General features: G+C 44.5%; 1 protein-coding gene across 2 annotated transcripts in view; it reads left to right on the forward strand.

Moving 5' to 3' along the window:
• RAI2 (retinoic acid induced 2) overlaps window positions 1-13,633 on the forward strand; it is a 45,129-nt gene that overhangs the window by 20,757 nt on the left and 10,739 nt on the right. Inside the window, exon 2 of one of the 2 annotated variants that reach the window (XM_071749032.1) lies at window positions 12,585-12,701. The exons of the other annotated variant lie outside the window; for it this stretch is intronic. Within the exon in view, the coding sequence (XP_071605133.1) occupies window positions 12,654-12,701 (48 nt within the window). The 5' untranslated portion in view covers window positions 12,585-12,653. The remainder of the gene's footprint in view (window positions 1-12,584; window positions 12,702-13,633) is intronic. 2 annotated transcript variants of the gene reach the window in all.

Here is a 13,633-nt window from a genome sequence, read left to right on the forward strand (position 1 = left end):
ACTGCTTCCTTCCATCCCTCTGTCCTTCCCCCCTCCTCCCAGGCCCATCCTCCTCATCCCTGGAGGAAACGCTCATCCCTGCCAAGATCCTGCCTCGCAAAAGTAAACAATATGAAATTACAATAAAATGTTTTGATTTGCTGGTCCTGACATTCAGGAGCTGCACAACAGAGACTTATAAAAAGGAACTTCTATAGATAGCGCGTGTGAGAAAAAAAAAAATCTCTCATTTCAGGAATGATTCAGATCCAAGCACCAGGGCAACATAGATGGAGAAACAGGGGATTTCTTCGCCAAACCTGAAGGTTCTTAGGAGGTTTACATTGCAGCATCTGTCAGCAGCTTTCCACCCACTATCTGCGGGTGACTGGCCTATTGCACAGTAATGTCAATATTTGGGGCTCTGTCTCTGTGTGTGTGTGCATATGTGCTGTTGTTACTTGGTGCTGTAAGACTGGATAGGGTACTGAAAGCCCTGAGAAGGACATAGAGGGGCTGAAACTTGTTTCCTCCAGGGCTCTTCCAAGTAATTCAGAGGAAGGCAAAACTAAATGGAGGTGTAATCCCTGAGAGATGAGCTTGCTTGGGCGCTTGCCAGTTTAGCAGGCTGGGTAATCTGCCCTGTCATCAAGATTTGCAGATTAGCTGTAGTGAAGCTAGTTGGCTTTGACATTTCATTAAGGAAGTTTTCCATAGTTTTTCATCCCTGGCCTTAATGCTGTGAAATACAGATGATGTAGCTTTGTTATCCTTACCACTTCTAACATTCGTGCAAGTCAATGCTGGGACTGCAAAAATCTCTTATCTGCCGAGGATTTTTTAAATCATTACTTGTTTATGAAAGGCAAACTGGATCAAAGGCTAATTTTGGAAAGGATCAGCTTTCCCCAGTGCTAACCAAGACATTTTCATCTGGGTAACATAAGTTACCAAACTGTTATCTCCCAAAGAAGGGATAAAAGCAAACACTGTTTATCCTATAATTTGCAAGTATTTTGACAAGGGAACTGGAATATCAATAAAATGGCTTATCATCAAGGCCTTGTAAGAGTTCTAAAGGTCATTTATTTTGAATTCAAAATGTTAAATTTAGAGGCAAAACTGTGCAGATGAGGAAGGAATATGTATGAGTGACAGCATTGTAAATTGTCTCAGGGGTTCAAGGGACTGGGGAAGGACACTGTGTCCTGAAGTCGCTCCTTCTCAGAGACGTCTCTGCTGATAAGAGCCAGTTGTTGTTCCTGGTGACAGTGATCGAGGGGGACAAGGCAAAGGATCACCCTGTGGGCTTCTGCGACAGCGTGCAGAAATGGGGATGTAGCCTGGTTTATTTATCACGGCCAGACATGCCCTCACTCTTCTTCCTCCTGCAGAGAATGGCCGTGTGTCCTTGGAGCTTCTGTTTCTCTCTCCAGTAATCCTCCCCCAGCCCTTTTCAGATGTCTTCCCAGAGGCTTGCTGCCCCAGGAGGCAGGGAACACAGGCTGTGAGCAGGACATGGAAGATGTGCCGTAGGGGCATGGCCAAGGCAGAGGCTGTGCCATTGAGCAGTGATGTTGGCCCCTGGGGCTGCAGTGCCCACTGGCGTGGTGGGTCTGCACACTGCAGGACTGTCACCCTTGTCCACAGCTTGCCTGGCACTGCAGAGCGTGTGACATTCCCGCTCTGGAATCCTTCTACTCTCTTGGCCCCCTAACATCCTGAAGTCTAACCACAGTGCTATGGGGAAGAAGGGAAGAATGGCTAGGGCAGGAGTTCTGGGACAGCTAGAAGGGGTGTGTGGCTCGAAGGGGGTCAACAGGGACATCAGGCTCCACCTTGGAAGAAAGGCAGCCTCATCCCTCTGGTTATGTTGCCACCTCACTTCTGCCTCTTCCTCCTTTGCTGATGCTGGCACACATCCTTCCCTTCCCTGTCAGCCTCCTGCCCTGTGGATGCTGGAGGTAGTAGCATATGGGCTCTGGTGCCTCAAGTCTGTCCTAACACTCAGCTTTTTATTTCTGTTGCAAAAATATAAGTGAAGATCAAAGTTTAGTTAAAAAATTATTTACTGTGGTCTACCCAGAGAGAAAAATATAAATAGAGTTAATGTAAGTGTTAGACTGCATGTTTTAGGGCATTGTCGATTTATTCATCAATTACAGCATTGTAAACTGCAGGTGAATTTATGCCTTAATAGATCTGGAATAACAAATGGTTGAGCTGAGCCTCTGTTGGTACTTCTGCTTGAATTTATTTTAGTGAGAGGAGGGCAAAATTAGCAGAAATGTCCTGTGTGAAGGGCTAGGCACCTTGCAGTTGCATAGGGCTTGGTTTGGGATAAAGCAGAAGTTCCTGTAGCATGTATTTCTGCAATCCAAAAGGTGGAGAAATATTAAAAATGTGTGCACATGGGCTTACACACACATGAGGTTCCTGTAAAAGGTAAATATCAGTTTTGATTATCTGAATATTGATGTAGTGGTTTAGAAATAGCTTTCCAAGAGAAGGTGTCTTCACTGTTATATTTACCAGCATAATGAAATCAGACAACCTTTCAGTCAATAAATCACAGTACTATTTGCCATTACATTTTCTGTGGTTATACTGAGCAAGCAACACTATCCAAAGAAATTTATTAAATCAAAGTAATAAAATTGAAAATCAGTATTGACTCTTCTTTGGATTTTTCTGGTTCTTAAACATTTTGACCTGAGAATATATTTTGTTTGGTTTTCAGGCTCTGTTTTATTTACTTGAGTTACTTTCTTTCTCAGATTGGAAGATATCTGTTAAATTATGGTAACCTTTTGTTGTAAACCTTGGGACATTCTCCTTGGTGTTTACTAGATACAGAGCAACCAGTCATCTTTTCTAGTCATTTCCTAATCATCTTGGTTATTGTGCTGAAGTGAGAATTTGAAGAGTAAAGTGGGTATAAGCAGGCCACAGGAATTTGTAGCTTCCAGGCAATGATAAGAAATTTCTTAACAGCTTAGTAAATGACAAAATGCATTTAATGTTGGTTTTCAATTATCGTGTTATTTCTTAAGAATAGCTTCAGTGTAATAGTCTTTCCTTCTAGAAGACAAAGTGCAAGGGGATTTTTTTGTGGGAGTGACTGCAGACAGAAAGCAGAATAGTTTTCTTCAAGAGCCTTTAAAATTGTCCTCAATATATTTTCACTACACACAAACCCAGCTCCTGTAATTTTAGCTGAGATTAGTTTTTTCAGATCATATTGCAGAGGTGCCCTGGGACTCCAGTGCTGGCTGGTCAGTTCTTTTGAGCCTTCAATTCAAATCAGACTAGGGGTCTGCCCAAGGACACTTGTTTGCATGACTTGGCTTTCTAAGGTATGATGAAGATACCCCAATTCTTCTACAGCTTTCAAAGCTATGGAAATAGATCTCTTCCTCAGCTGTGGTCAGAGGAATTTTTCATCCATCTTGGGCATCTATTTTAGAAAGGCAGTAGACATCCCTCAGTGTGTCTTAGTTTTGCAAGCTAAGGGCACTAGACAGCAGCTGTTTATTGGCATCGTTTGGCATCTTCCCTAATAATTTTTTTTTCACCCTCTCTCCTTCAGGTTTTCTCTGCAGCTTTATTTATCTGTTTCCTTGTGTCAGCAGCTCTGGGATTTTTTTTTCTTTTTAATGCCCAGAGCTCTCTATGTGCTGTACTGTGCACCATCTCTACTTTTCACAGCAGCACTCTGTGTGTCCCCAGAACTGGGTCCCTTAATCTCTCTGCTGGTGCCAGGTCTCCATGTGCTCTACCACTTCCTTCCATTGCAGCTACTCCTGAAAATAAATCATACAGACTTGCCTCTTTGGGGAGTATGTGTGAAAAATGAGATGGGTGGTGGTGGTGTGCTGGAAGGCATTTGGTGACTGCTATCAAGTGGTTCTTTGATCTGGAGGTCCATGCAGTTCTGCAATACAGATGGTAGGAGCTCTGCATGCTGCCCTCCTTCCCTCTCTTTTTGCCCTGTGCTTCAGTTTTTTGGAACATGCTCCAGGTCTCCATAGGAGTGGTGCCCAACCTGCTTGCAATGGTATCTCCATTACTGGTGTTGATCCAGTACAGTTCTTTGATGCTGCTGCACCAAAATCCCACTAAGGTGAAGGTAAGGATTCACATCTTGAATGGAACCTAATATTAAGGCTAAATGCATTTATATGTAAGGGCCAGTGGCAGACTTCCAAAGCACTTAAGGAGAAAATGGTCCTGCCTATGTACACAAACCCTGACCCAGCATTTAATTACTTCTTATAGCTTAATTTTTAAGGAAAGGGGCTCAAGTGATCTCAGTTCATCTGAAAAATGATGTTGCAACTTGATCTTGTAAATATGCTGAACCACACTCTTTTTTCCAGACAGTCATGCTCTCTCATTAGCATAGTGATCATCTCTGGCTTAAAAACGAGCTCCTGTTTTCTTTACTTCTCCCCAAAATTTACTTTCTGGTGAATATTGTGCCTGTCACATGTTTAAAACAGATTTTCTTCTCTGTGCGTATGGAGGAAGGTAAAGGAAGTGATAAATCTCTGAAAACCGTCCTCTCTAACTAAGTGGCCGGATACCAAGCTTCTTACTCCTTTGGTGTCTTGAACTGTAGTTGGCCCCGCTGTCTGTGAGATGACTTCTGCTGTAGCAGGGCTGGGAGTGCCAGAAGCTGCCCTCTTGCAGCCAGCTGGGCACATCAAGGACAGAAGCTGTAGATCACCATAGCCACTGAACTGGAAAAAAAAAAGACCCAACCCTGGAAAAAAACCTGCCATGTTTGAAAAAACTTTGGGGCTTTGAGAATTTATGATTTTCCTTTTCTTGCCACCAAAATCTGAAGAGAATCCATCATCCTTCCTCCTTGTTTCTGATCTGGAAAATAGTTATTTCCCTCTGCTCACATCCAGTCAACGGGATCAAACTACTGACTACACACTCACCCCTTTCAACCCCTGTGTTGCTCCTGTTTGGAGCTGGGGAATAATTAACAGCAGATCATGGTGAGGTAGCTGCTGTGACCTCATGTTTCCATCACACCGATACCTTGCTGTTGTAGAGACCATGGGGCATGGCAGGGCAACTCATCCAGCTCCATGGTGGTGGCCTCTGCTGGCTGCTGTTCCACAGCAGCAATGACAGCTCTTTCCCTGCCTACCCTCCTGCCTCGACAAAAAGAAAGGGCAAACAGGAGGAAGGCTTTTTTTTTTTTTTTTTCCTGGGGATGAGCCATTCCGTCAGCAGTTTCAGGATGCAGAGCGGATGCTTTCTGCTTGCAGTGCTCCGTGCTCCACCACAGATGGGCTTCAGCTAAAATAAACCAGTATTCCATGAACCTTTGAAGTGTGCTTGTCTTCTGAGTCACTTCCCTGTCACCCGATGGGCAACATGATGCTGAGGGATGTTTTTCTTACGTCACAGGAGCACGTTCAGACTTTTCATCTCGTGGTGGCCGTTCAGCCTCCCACATCGTTTCCCACAGGAGTGGCAGCCTCTCCTTTCCTGAATATCTTCCTTTCTTCTGGCATTTTCCAAGACAGTGGAAGGGGAAGGTAGGACCAGTAGGAACATAGAGGAACAACATTGGGTGCCTCTCCTTCTGAACATCCACCCATGTTTTCTTCTGTCTGCAGATTATTTGTATCTTAGTGGAAGGGTCTGGGAGAAGTGCCACCAAAACAGGTTGTCCTTTCCCCATCTTTCACGGTGGCCACTGCATGGCAGTGAAGTGCAGCCTCTCTGAGCAAGCTGGCACACACACCAGCAGTGCTCCCTGTGCATCAGGCAGACTGCCATAATCGGGAATCATTTTTTTCCATCATTCCTGATTCTACATCATGCTATTTAAGAAAATTTCATCCTGAAGGTGTAATGCTCTCAGCTCTCTTTTCTGTACCTGAAATTGCAGTTGCATGAAACAATTTGTGGTGAGCAGAAAGAGCCCCCAAAATCCCAAGCACCTTTTGAATGAAGTTGCCCAAAGGTCTGTTTTCTTCTTGAAGCTGTCCAAAGACTTTAATTTGATAATGTCAAGATTTTTAACCACTAAACAAAACAATTCTTTTGGGTTTAATTAAAGAATTTTTTCCTTTGCACTAGACTGATACTAAACCAGCTTCACTAAATCTTCTTATGCCACAAGTAGCAGTGACACAGATAAATATATTTAAAAATGCAACTACTGAAACTACAATATGTTGCCATTTACAAGGGTAGCACATAGCATTATATCATTAAAAGCAGATTCATAGACCAATCTACTTTTTTCTAGTATTAAGCATACAAATCTGGGTGGAAAAATTTACTTAGTCCAGAGTCAGTACAAAGTTACAGAGAGGCCTATGAAAATTACATCATTTTCCTTTTGCAAATGTCATTTTGCAGCTAATAAGGAGAAAGAGAGGATGACTGTATATTGAAGAATGCATTGTTATGCAGCCACGTAGACCCAGGACAAGGCAATAGGCAATAGACACATAGGCAATAAAGAAAATGTTGCATTTCTAATCTCCTTGGGGCCTGAATTTGTATCTTCAGTGGCACTTTAATTTAAAGGCTGGGCTCTAGTCCCAGCCAAACCCACATGGTACCCACAGCCCACCCAAGCCAAGGGCTGCAGGGGACACCTCTCCTTCTTTGTGGGCTTTGTTGAGGATATAGACATTGCCAAAGGGACTGTTTAACTATAAATGTATACACCCTTTCTAGGGCCCCAAAAGATTTAGCTAAGGGGATGCTGCCTGTTGTTCCAGATGCATGTTTTGTGTGCCTGGGTGTGCATGAGCAGTGCCCAGGTAATGAGCTTACTCTGCCGTTGGAGTGTGCTTGTTAAACTCTGATTACACAAAACCACTGCTGCTCTGACAGCAAATGCTTTGGCCAAAACTTCTCTTCCTGGTAACTATTGCCCAAACCATAACCAGCACAGAAGAAATGGCCCATACATTTTCAGCCCAGCTTTGGTGACAAGCCTGTGGCTGCCAGGAAGGAGACCTGGGCTGTGGGGCACCCCTCACACCCTATAACTCCCTCAGTCATGGACCTTTCTGCTCCTTTTGGTTTTGCGGTTAATTTTCATCAGTGGCATCAGCTGCATTTACACAGAGAAGGAATATACTCTATAGGGAAAAATTGGATAATAAGCAACCCTTAATTAGCATTGAGGATGCAAGGGGACCTAATCCCTCAGTGATCTTTCAGACAGCTAAAACCAAAGAGCCACCCCTCCACAGCTCTGTGCCCCATGCCACTGCTGCTGTTCCTGGGCTGGTGCCTTTGACACCAGATGCCATACAGGTCGGGGGAGAAAGGGGGCTACCCACCACCCCCAGGATGCTCCTTTTCCTGACCCTCAGCCTCTGCCAGCCTGTGCTGGCATCTGGGCCCAGGCAAAAGCTTTGCCCCAGAGCAGAGGGCTGAATTGTCCTTAGTCACTGTAAGGACAGGGCAGGGTACACCAGGCAATCGTCATACTGGATAACTTCGGGATCTTTGGCAACCCTTGCTACCTCTAATTACTTTTTGGTAGCATTTTGCTCTCCTACTTTCTTTGTTTAGGATTAAGCTAATGTCAGACAAAAAGTCAATGGACACTATTGATTTTTCATGCCTTTGTAGCATATTGCAGAAGTGTATCTAGTGGACATGGAGGACACTTGAGGGTGGCAGGATGGGTGCGTGCCAGGGTTTCATGGTTGCATAACCCGTGAAGCCCCATCAGTGCCACCACTGACTTCTCCAGTGCAGTCCAGCCAAGGACACTTGCCCAAACAGAGGCAAGTGCTGCACCCCATCCCTTTAGATTACTGCAGTTAATCTGTATAAAGTGTTTTCTGGGAAATGTCCCATGTGGAGATGGCCCTATTAGTTTTATGAGGCATCCAAGGAAATGCAGGTTGGTTGTTGCAGTGTGTCCTGTCCTCCCCATTGCAAAAACTGTGTATCCTGAGTTTTGGGTGGCTCCAGCTCCATCTCAGCGTGGAGCACATCTAGGCAGAGAGCTTGGCTCCTGGATCGTGGTCACTCACTTCTGCCCAGGTGGCCACCCTTCCTCATTCAGCTGTGGCCAGCAGCTGTCTACTCAGTTTCTCAAACCACTGGTCATGACACCTTTTTGGGGAAGGTTCAGTTGAGGTTGCAAAGGATTTGTGTGCACCAGGGGACGGCTGTCTTCTCTGATTTGGTTTGTGTTCTTCAGACGCTCACTCACCCACCTTGCCTAGCAGATTGGCACATGAGTGTGTCCACCAACATCCAGTAAAACCAGACGTTTTATCAGGTGCCAGCTTAGTTCTGTGGGTGTTTTTTGAAACCCTTGTTGCAGTGCAGCTTGTTTCTGCTGTGCTTCTTGTATTGCAGACACTTCTGATTTTCCTTCAGTTGCCAGCCTGGGCAAAGACTGACCATCAGTGGCCTGGGAAAGCTGCTTTGGCACTTTGCAGACCACTCGTCCCTGTATGTGGGGTGTCTGGCCAGGACAGTCCAGCTGGTGCCATGGATTTTTTTGGGATAGTGTGGGGCAGACATGAAATTTGCACACAGGAGGGGACAAACACAGCAGCATCCCCTCTGGCCAGCAGTGGCTTAGCCCCCTGAGCAGGGAGCAAGTGTGAAGACCTGATGCTGACTGCCTCACCAGAGGGATGGTGCGGAGCTTGTGCCGGAGGCAAGGGCTGAGGGAATCTGCCCTCCTTCTTTGCTAACAGCAAGGTCTTAAATGAGGACAGTTGTTTTCTCTAACACCTTGCCAAGAAAATACTGAATATTTTGTATTTCTTGGGTGCTCTTGCTGTTTCTATCTGCAGGAAAGGGTATCATTTTTGTAGCTGAGCTTGTCTACCAACATATGGATTTGCCTGAGGCAAGATGAACGTATGCCACTTCTCATGACTTATACAGGCTATAGGCAGTTTTTGTTCCCTGAAATTATTATGTTGTTAAAACTACTTCCTCCTTGTCTTGCTAACCTCCCAAGCTCTGTTGTGCTTCCTCTGGTGCTGTCAGGGACTTGCTGCCACAGGAGCTGCAGTAAGTAGTTCAAGCTGTCAGTTTCCATCCCTGCTTCTCTGTCCAAACCCCCTGCGCCCATATGAAGCCAGTGGGAGATGGTTGGCCACCCCAGGGATGAGGACTTTAAGGGCTGGGTCATAAGATACAGGAGGGTTTGACAGGCACAGGCAGTACCTGGAGACTGTCCCCATAGTGGGGAGCATGACTGGCAGTGGCCCCATCCTAATGGTAACAGGCATTGTTGGGAACAGAGCCCTTGTGTTGGATACCCAGGGCTGAGGCAGAAGAACCACAGACATTGCCCGTGGTGCTGGGGCAGGTGTGGGATGGAATAGATGGTGAAAGCCAGTGCCTAAGTGAAGAGAGGACTAGAAATGGTTAAGCCTGAGAACACAGAGCCATGGCAGATCCCCACCCCCAGTACTGTACAAGGAAATGCTTAGCTCCAGCTAAATGAGCAGAATGTCAGGAAAATATATCGTTGCCTGGAACAGAATATACACAAAGCAGGAGAAACAAAAGTGCCCTTGGACCCCCTTGCATGGAGCTGCCTTCCAAAAGGGCTTTGGTGGGGCTGACCTTCCCCTCAGCCTACTCTTGCACTGCTCCTGTATTTGCATTAGCACAGGAGACAAGGAGAGACAACTTCAGGTCCTGTTCTCCTGTTATTACAAGGATAAGCTAGGGCATGGTACAGCCATGGAGGTTTTTATTTGTGAGTTAATTTTTTAGCTTTCCTGAAGAAAGAGCTTGTTAGAAGTACGTGCTTCCCTGATAGATCATCATCTTACATTTTCATGGCAGTGTGCTCTGCCTGCTGAGGTGCCCTGAAGTATGAAGAAGAATGACAGCAAAAAAAATTTACTTCACAATTACCCTAGTCTGCCAGCAGGTTGGTTTTTTTTCTCTCTGTTAGTTTTGTTCTTTTTTTTTTTTTTTTTAATTTCCTTTTCTTTGTTGTTGTTGGTAAAAGAATTAAGCCGCGCAGTCAGCTTTCTTCCTTTGCAGTCTAAAATCTGCATGCTGAAATTTGGTTCTTTGAAGAAGCAGCCATATGAGGACAGAATGCCAGGCTGCAGCCCTCTGTGTCTTTCCACACTGGCCTGCAGCACCTCTTACCTCCAGAGCTTCCCAGCTGTAGAGCAGCATCACCTCACCAGGAGAGCTGAGCCATAGTCATGCTGTGCAGCGTGTTGCTAAACTGCTTCCTAGGGCTGAGCTGAACAGCCAAATACAGAATCTCCTGGTCAGATTTATTGGAATGGCCTGGTGAGGTTCCCCAGAGGGCTTCCGATCTATGGTGATGGATGACGCCAATCCATTAACGTAGTAGTCTCATCTGGAAAAGATGTAATTGTCGTTTTGCATCCTGCAGTTTCTCTAAGTTTTTCAGAACGTGTAATAGCACACATCGCAGCGGAAATTGCTGGTGAAAAATGCTGCAGTAAATTTGTCAGGGACTCTATATCCTACGGCAGTGCGCTCCTCTTCTGGAACCACGCGGCCATCGTTACGGTAGAGGAGGTGATAATAACAAAATTTCATCATGATGTATGAGCTCTCCAAAGGTTTTATGGAAAAGTATGGGCAGGACCAACCTTGTTTCCTGTTGCAATACACATCCGTCATATATGTTCATGTTGACTGCTTCTGAACATATTTACTTTTACCTGCAATAGCAGCACGGTTTTTACAGTGCCGGTTGCCCTGCCTGCATTTCCTGAAATACTGTGTTTTTTAATGAGTGGTCAGAGTCTGGATCCCTGATGACAAACAACATTATTACTTTTTTATGTAGTCTGGGCACGGTTTGTAATAGTCTCACCTCCGTGCAGTACAAGCAGTGTGTCAGTCAGAGCTAGAGTACCCTGCAGGAGATGACTCCTTTGAACTAGCTGGAAGGTCTCAGTTCATATAGCACCAAATTAGTAAAATTTGGACAGTAACATTCACACTTCAGGAGACTGTGAGTGCTCCAGCAGCAGAGAAACATGGTAGACCTGAAGGAAATGGGAGGACAAGGGACACAGGAGGAATGTAACTGCAAGTAGTGGCCAGCATGTAGATGGAGAAGGAAGGCAGCTCTGTGTCACCATGATGAGTGTGTGCCCACCCATCCCCACAGCTGATGGAAAATCTGTAGTCTGTTCTTTGTCACATGCCAAAATGTTCTCTGGCCAGAACACCTCATGGTCAAATGGATGAGGCAAAAAGATACTAGAGAAGTACTTGCATGTGTGCACGTGAATGCAGGTTGTTTGTGGGTGTTACAGGTAACCTGGACTGCTTAAATGAACAGCAGCAACTTTAATGGCACTGAGGTGTAACAAGACACATTTTCAGCATTTTCTGTTATTTACATAGCATTTCTGGTCAGAGGCATCTGTATTTCACAGTTCAACAGAGGGGCTTCTGGGAGTACTATATTGGACTTTAAGGGTGAAAACATGTTGAAAAGTTGTGAAGTCTTCTTGTTACATCCATCAGCATCTCACACTGGTGTTATCTTGAATTCAGTCAGAAGACTGACCTCTTATGCATCACAGCATGACAGAGAGAAGAGATCATTTCTCTGCCCCTTGAAGTCAGACCAGGAAACAGTACAGACACTGGGGTGAAAGTGAGTGTGTAAAAGGATACAAAATTCAAAGAAAAAATGTTGCTCTTTTTCTCACATCACAGAAGTCCTACATTTTTCTGTCTCTTTTAAACAAGATTCTCACTTACAAATTTTGCAAGGATGAAAATAAGGGGCTATTTTTTGCTTGAAAGTTCTTCCACCCACATGCTTTTTGATAGTCTGGTGCAAGAGCAGGGCAAGTTTGAAATCTGCTGAGGATTAGCACTGGCATGTAGCTGATGAAATGTTGGGCTTGGTTTATCAAAGTGATGGGGCGGAGGAAAGAGAGAGTCAGTCCAATAAGTCTGAAGCTATAAACATAAAACTTGATCTTGAAGTGGCAAGCTGAAGGAGCATTTGGTTCCTCATGATAGTGGGAAATGATGAAGCATTAAATATCTACATTTTGCACTGGGGGAGGGAAGACTCCTCTACCCTTTTGCTCCCCAGGAAGCACTCCAATACTTCTGTGCCTTCATATCTGCTTGTGTTCTAATGTGAGACATTGTCTCACAAGAGGAGAAAAGCTGATTTACTCCATTTCAGGTCTCTAGGTCTTTGACCATCTCTAAATCTTGTCAGACAATATCTGTGTATCAGAGCTACAGGTAAGGTACAGGCATTTGGCCCAATATGGCAAGCTGGGTGGCACAAGTGCATGTGGCTAGTCACCTACCTGTCTTAAATACCTGTGGTGTTAAATAGGAACATTAGTTCCTCAACAAAAAGGATCTGTGAAATGGAAGGTTGCCTTTTTTTTCTTTTTTTCTTTACTCTCTCTCTCTTTTTTTTTTTTTTTTTTTTTTTTTGTGTGTGTGTGTGTGTGTGGTTTTGCTTTTCTTCTGATTATTTATTTATTTATTTAACCCATATTGTATACCAGGATGATGAGAGGTTATGTGAAAGTTTGGCTTTCAGTTGATTCAAGATGAGTTACAGCAGTGTTGGAATTTGCTATTCTAACCCCCAGGGCTTTAAAAGGCATTCAGACTGGTTTCTTCTTCTTCCTCACCATCTCAAGAAGGTATAGAACCAAGACATGCTTCCTTGTCGAGGAAGACAAGAGATTCCCAGCAACAATGCTGAGGTGAGCCCCATTCTGGCCTTTTCTGCACCACAAAAAAGTAGTTTTTAACTGGGCTGGCATGCTGTAAGGAGGGGATGGGAGAGGGTTTGCAGCACATCTGAGGGGCTGGGGTTCTTAGGGCATGTGTACTCCTGGTGGCACCTCACTTTGTTTTGGGTTTTGAGCTGGTGAAGCTGGTTCATGCATCAGTGGCTATTTTTGCATGCTTTGCTTGTGTGTCGTGTTTGGAGAAGCTGAAGTGATTGAAGCAATGTTGGTGTAATGGGGCAAAGTCAGATGGTTCAGTGCTGCAGCAGCTTAAAATCTGATTTTAACTTTACCATGCTAATCTATCTGCTGGAACTTATAAAGGTGACCCCATACTTCATAGCTGGGTGTGAGACAGATTCATGTGAGCAAGAAAATAGAGGCAATGGACAGTGGCCTTTGCCACACCGATACCAATTCTCATCTGGATATCAGAAAAGATCAAATGAATGTACTTAAAATATCTGAGCCTGGGATCAGTTGAGAGGGTCAGGACAAAATAGCAAGCCAAGTGTCTGACCAGAGAACAAACCTTCACCAGGGAACTAATGAGGCTTTAAAGTCATTTCACTGACATCAAACTTGGAAGTCCTTTGTAAGAACTGAGATGCTTTAAGGACTGTTTAATAAAGTACTCGACTGGGAAAGGAGCAAATATTTTATCAGGCTGACACTGAGTGCTTTTTGTTTCAGGTTTTGGGGGCAGCAGGGCTGGCAATTACATTTAATTGGTATCCTTTTCCTCTTGTTATCGTTGGTGTATCAAGTGCTGGGAAAACAAAACTCATGGTTTTAAAAATTTACTGTAAAGTAAAGGCTCTCTTGTTTGTTTTGTTTAGCTCTGTGTTCTCAAAACAGCTCATTTTTCTTTGCTTTGCTGGCAAATATAATGTTTTGATTGAAAA

This window comes from Heliangelus exortis, chromosome 1 (assembly GCF_036169615.1).
Source record: "Heliangelus exortis chromosome 1, bHelExo1.hap1, whole genome shotgun sequence".
In the NCBI taxonomy this organism is placed as follows: domain Eukaryota; kingdom Metazoa; phylum Chordata; class Aves; order Apodiformes; family Trochilidae; genus Heliangelus; species Heliangelus exortis.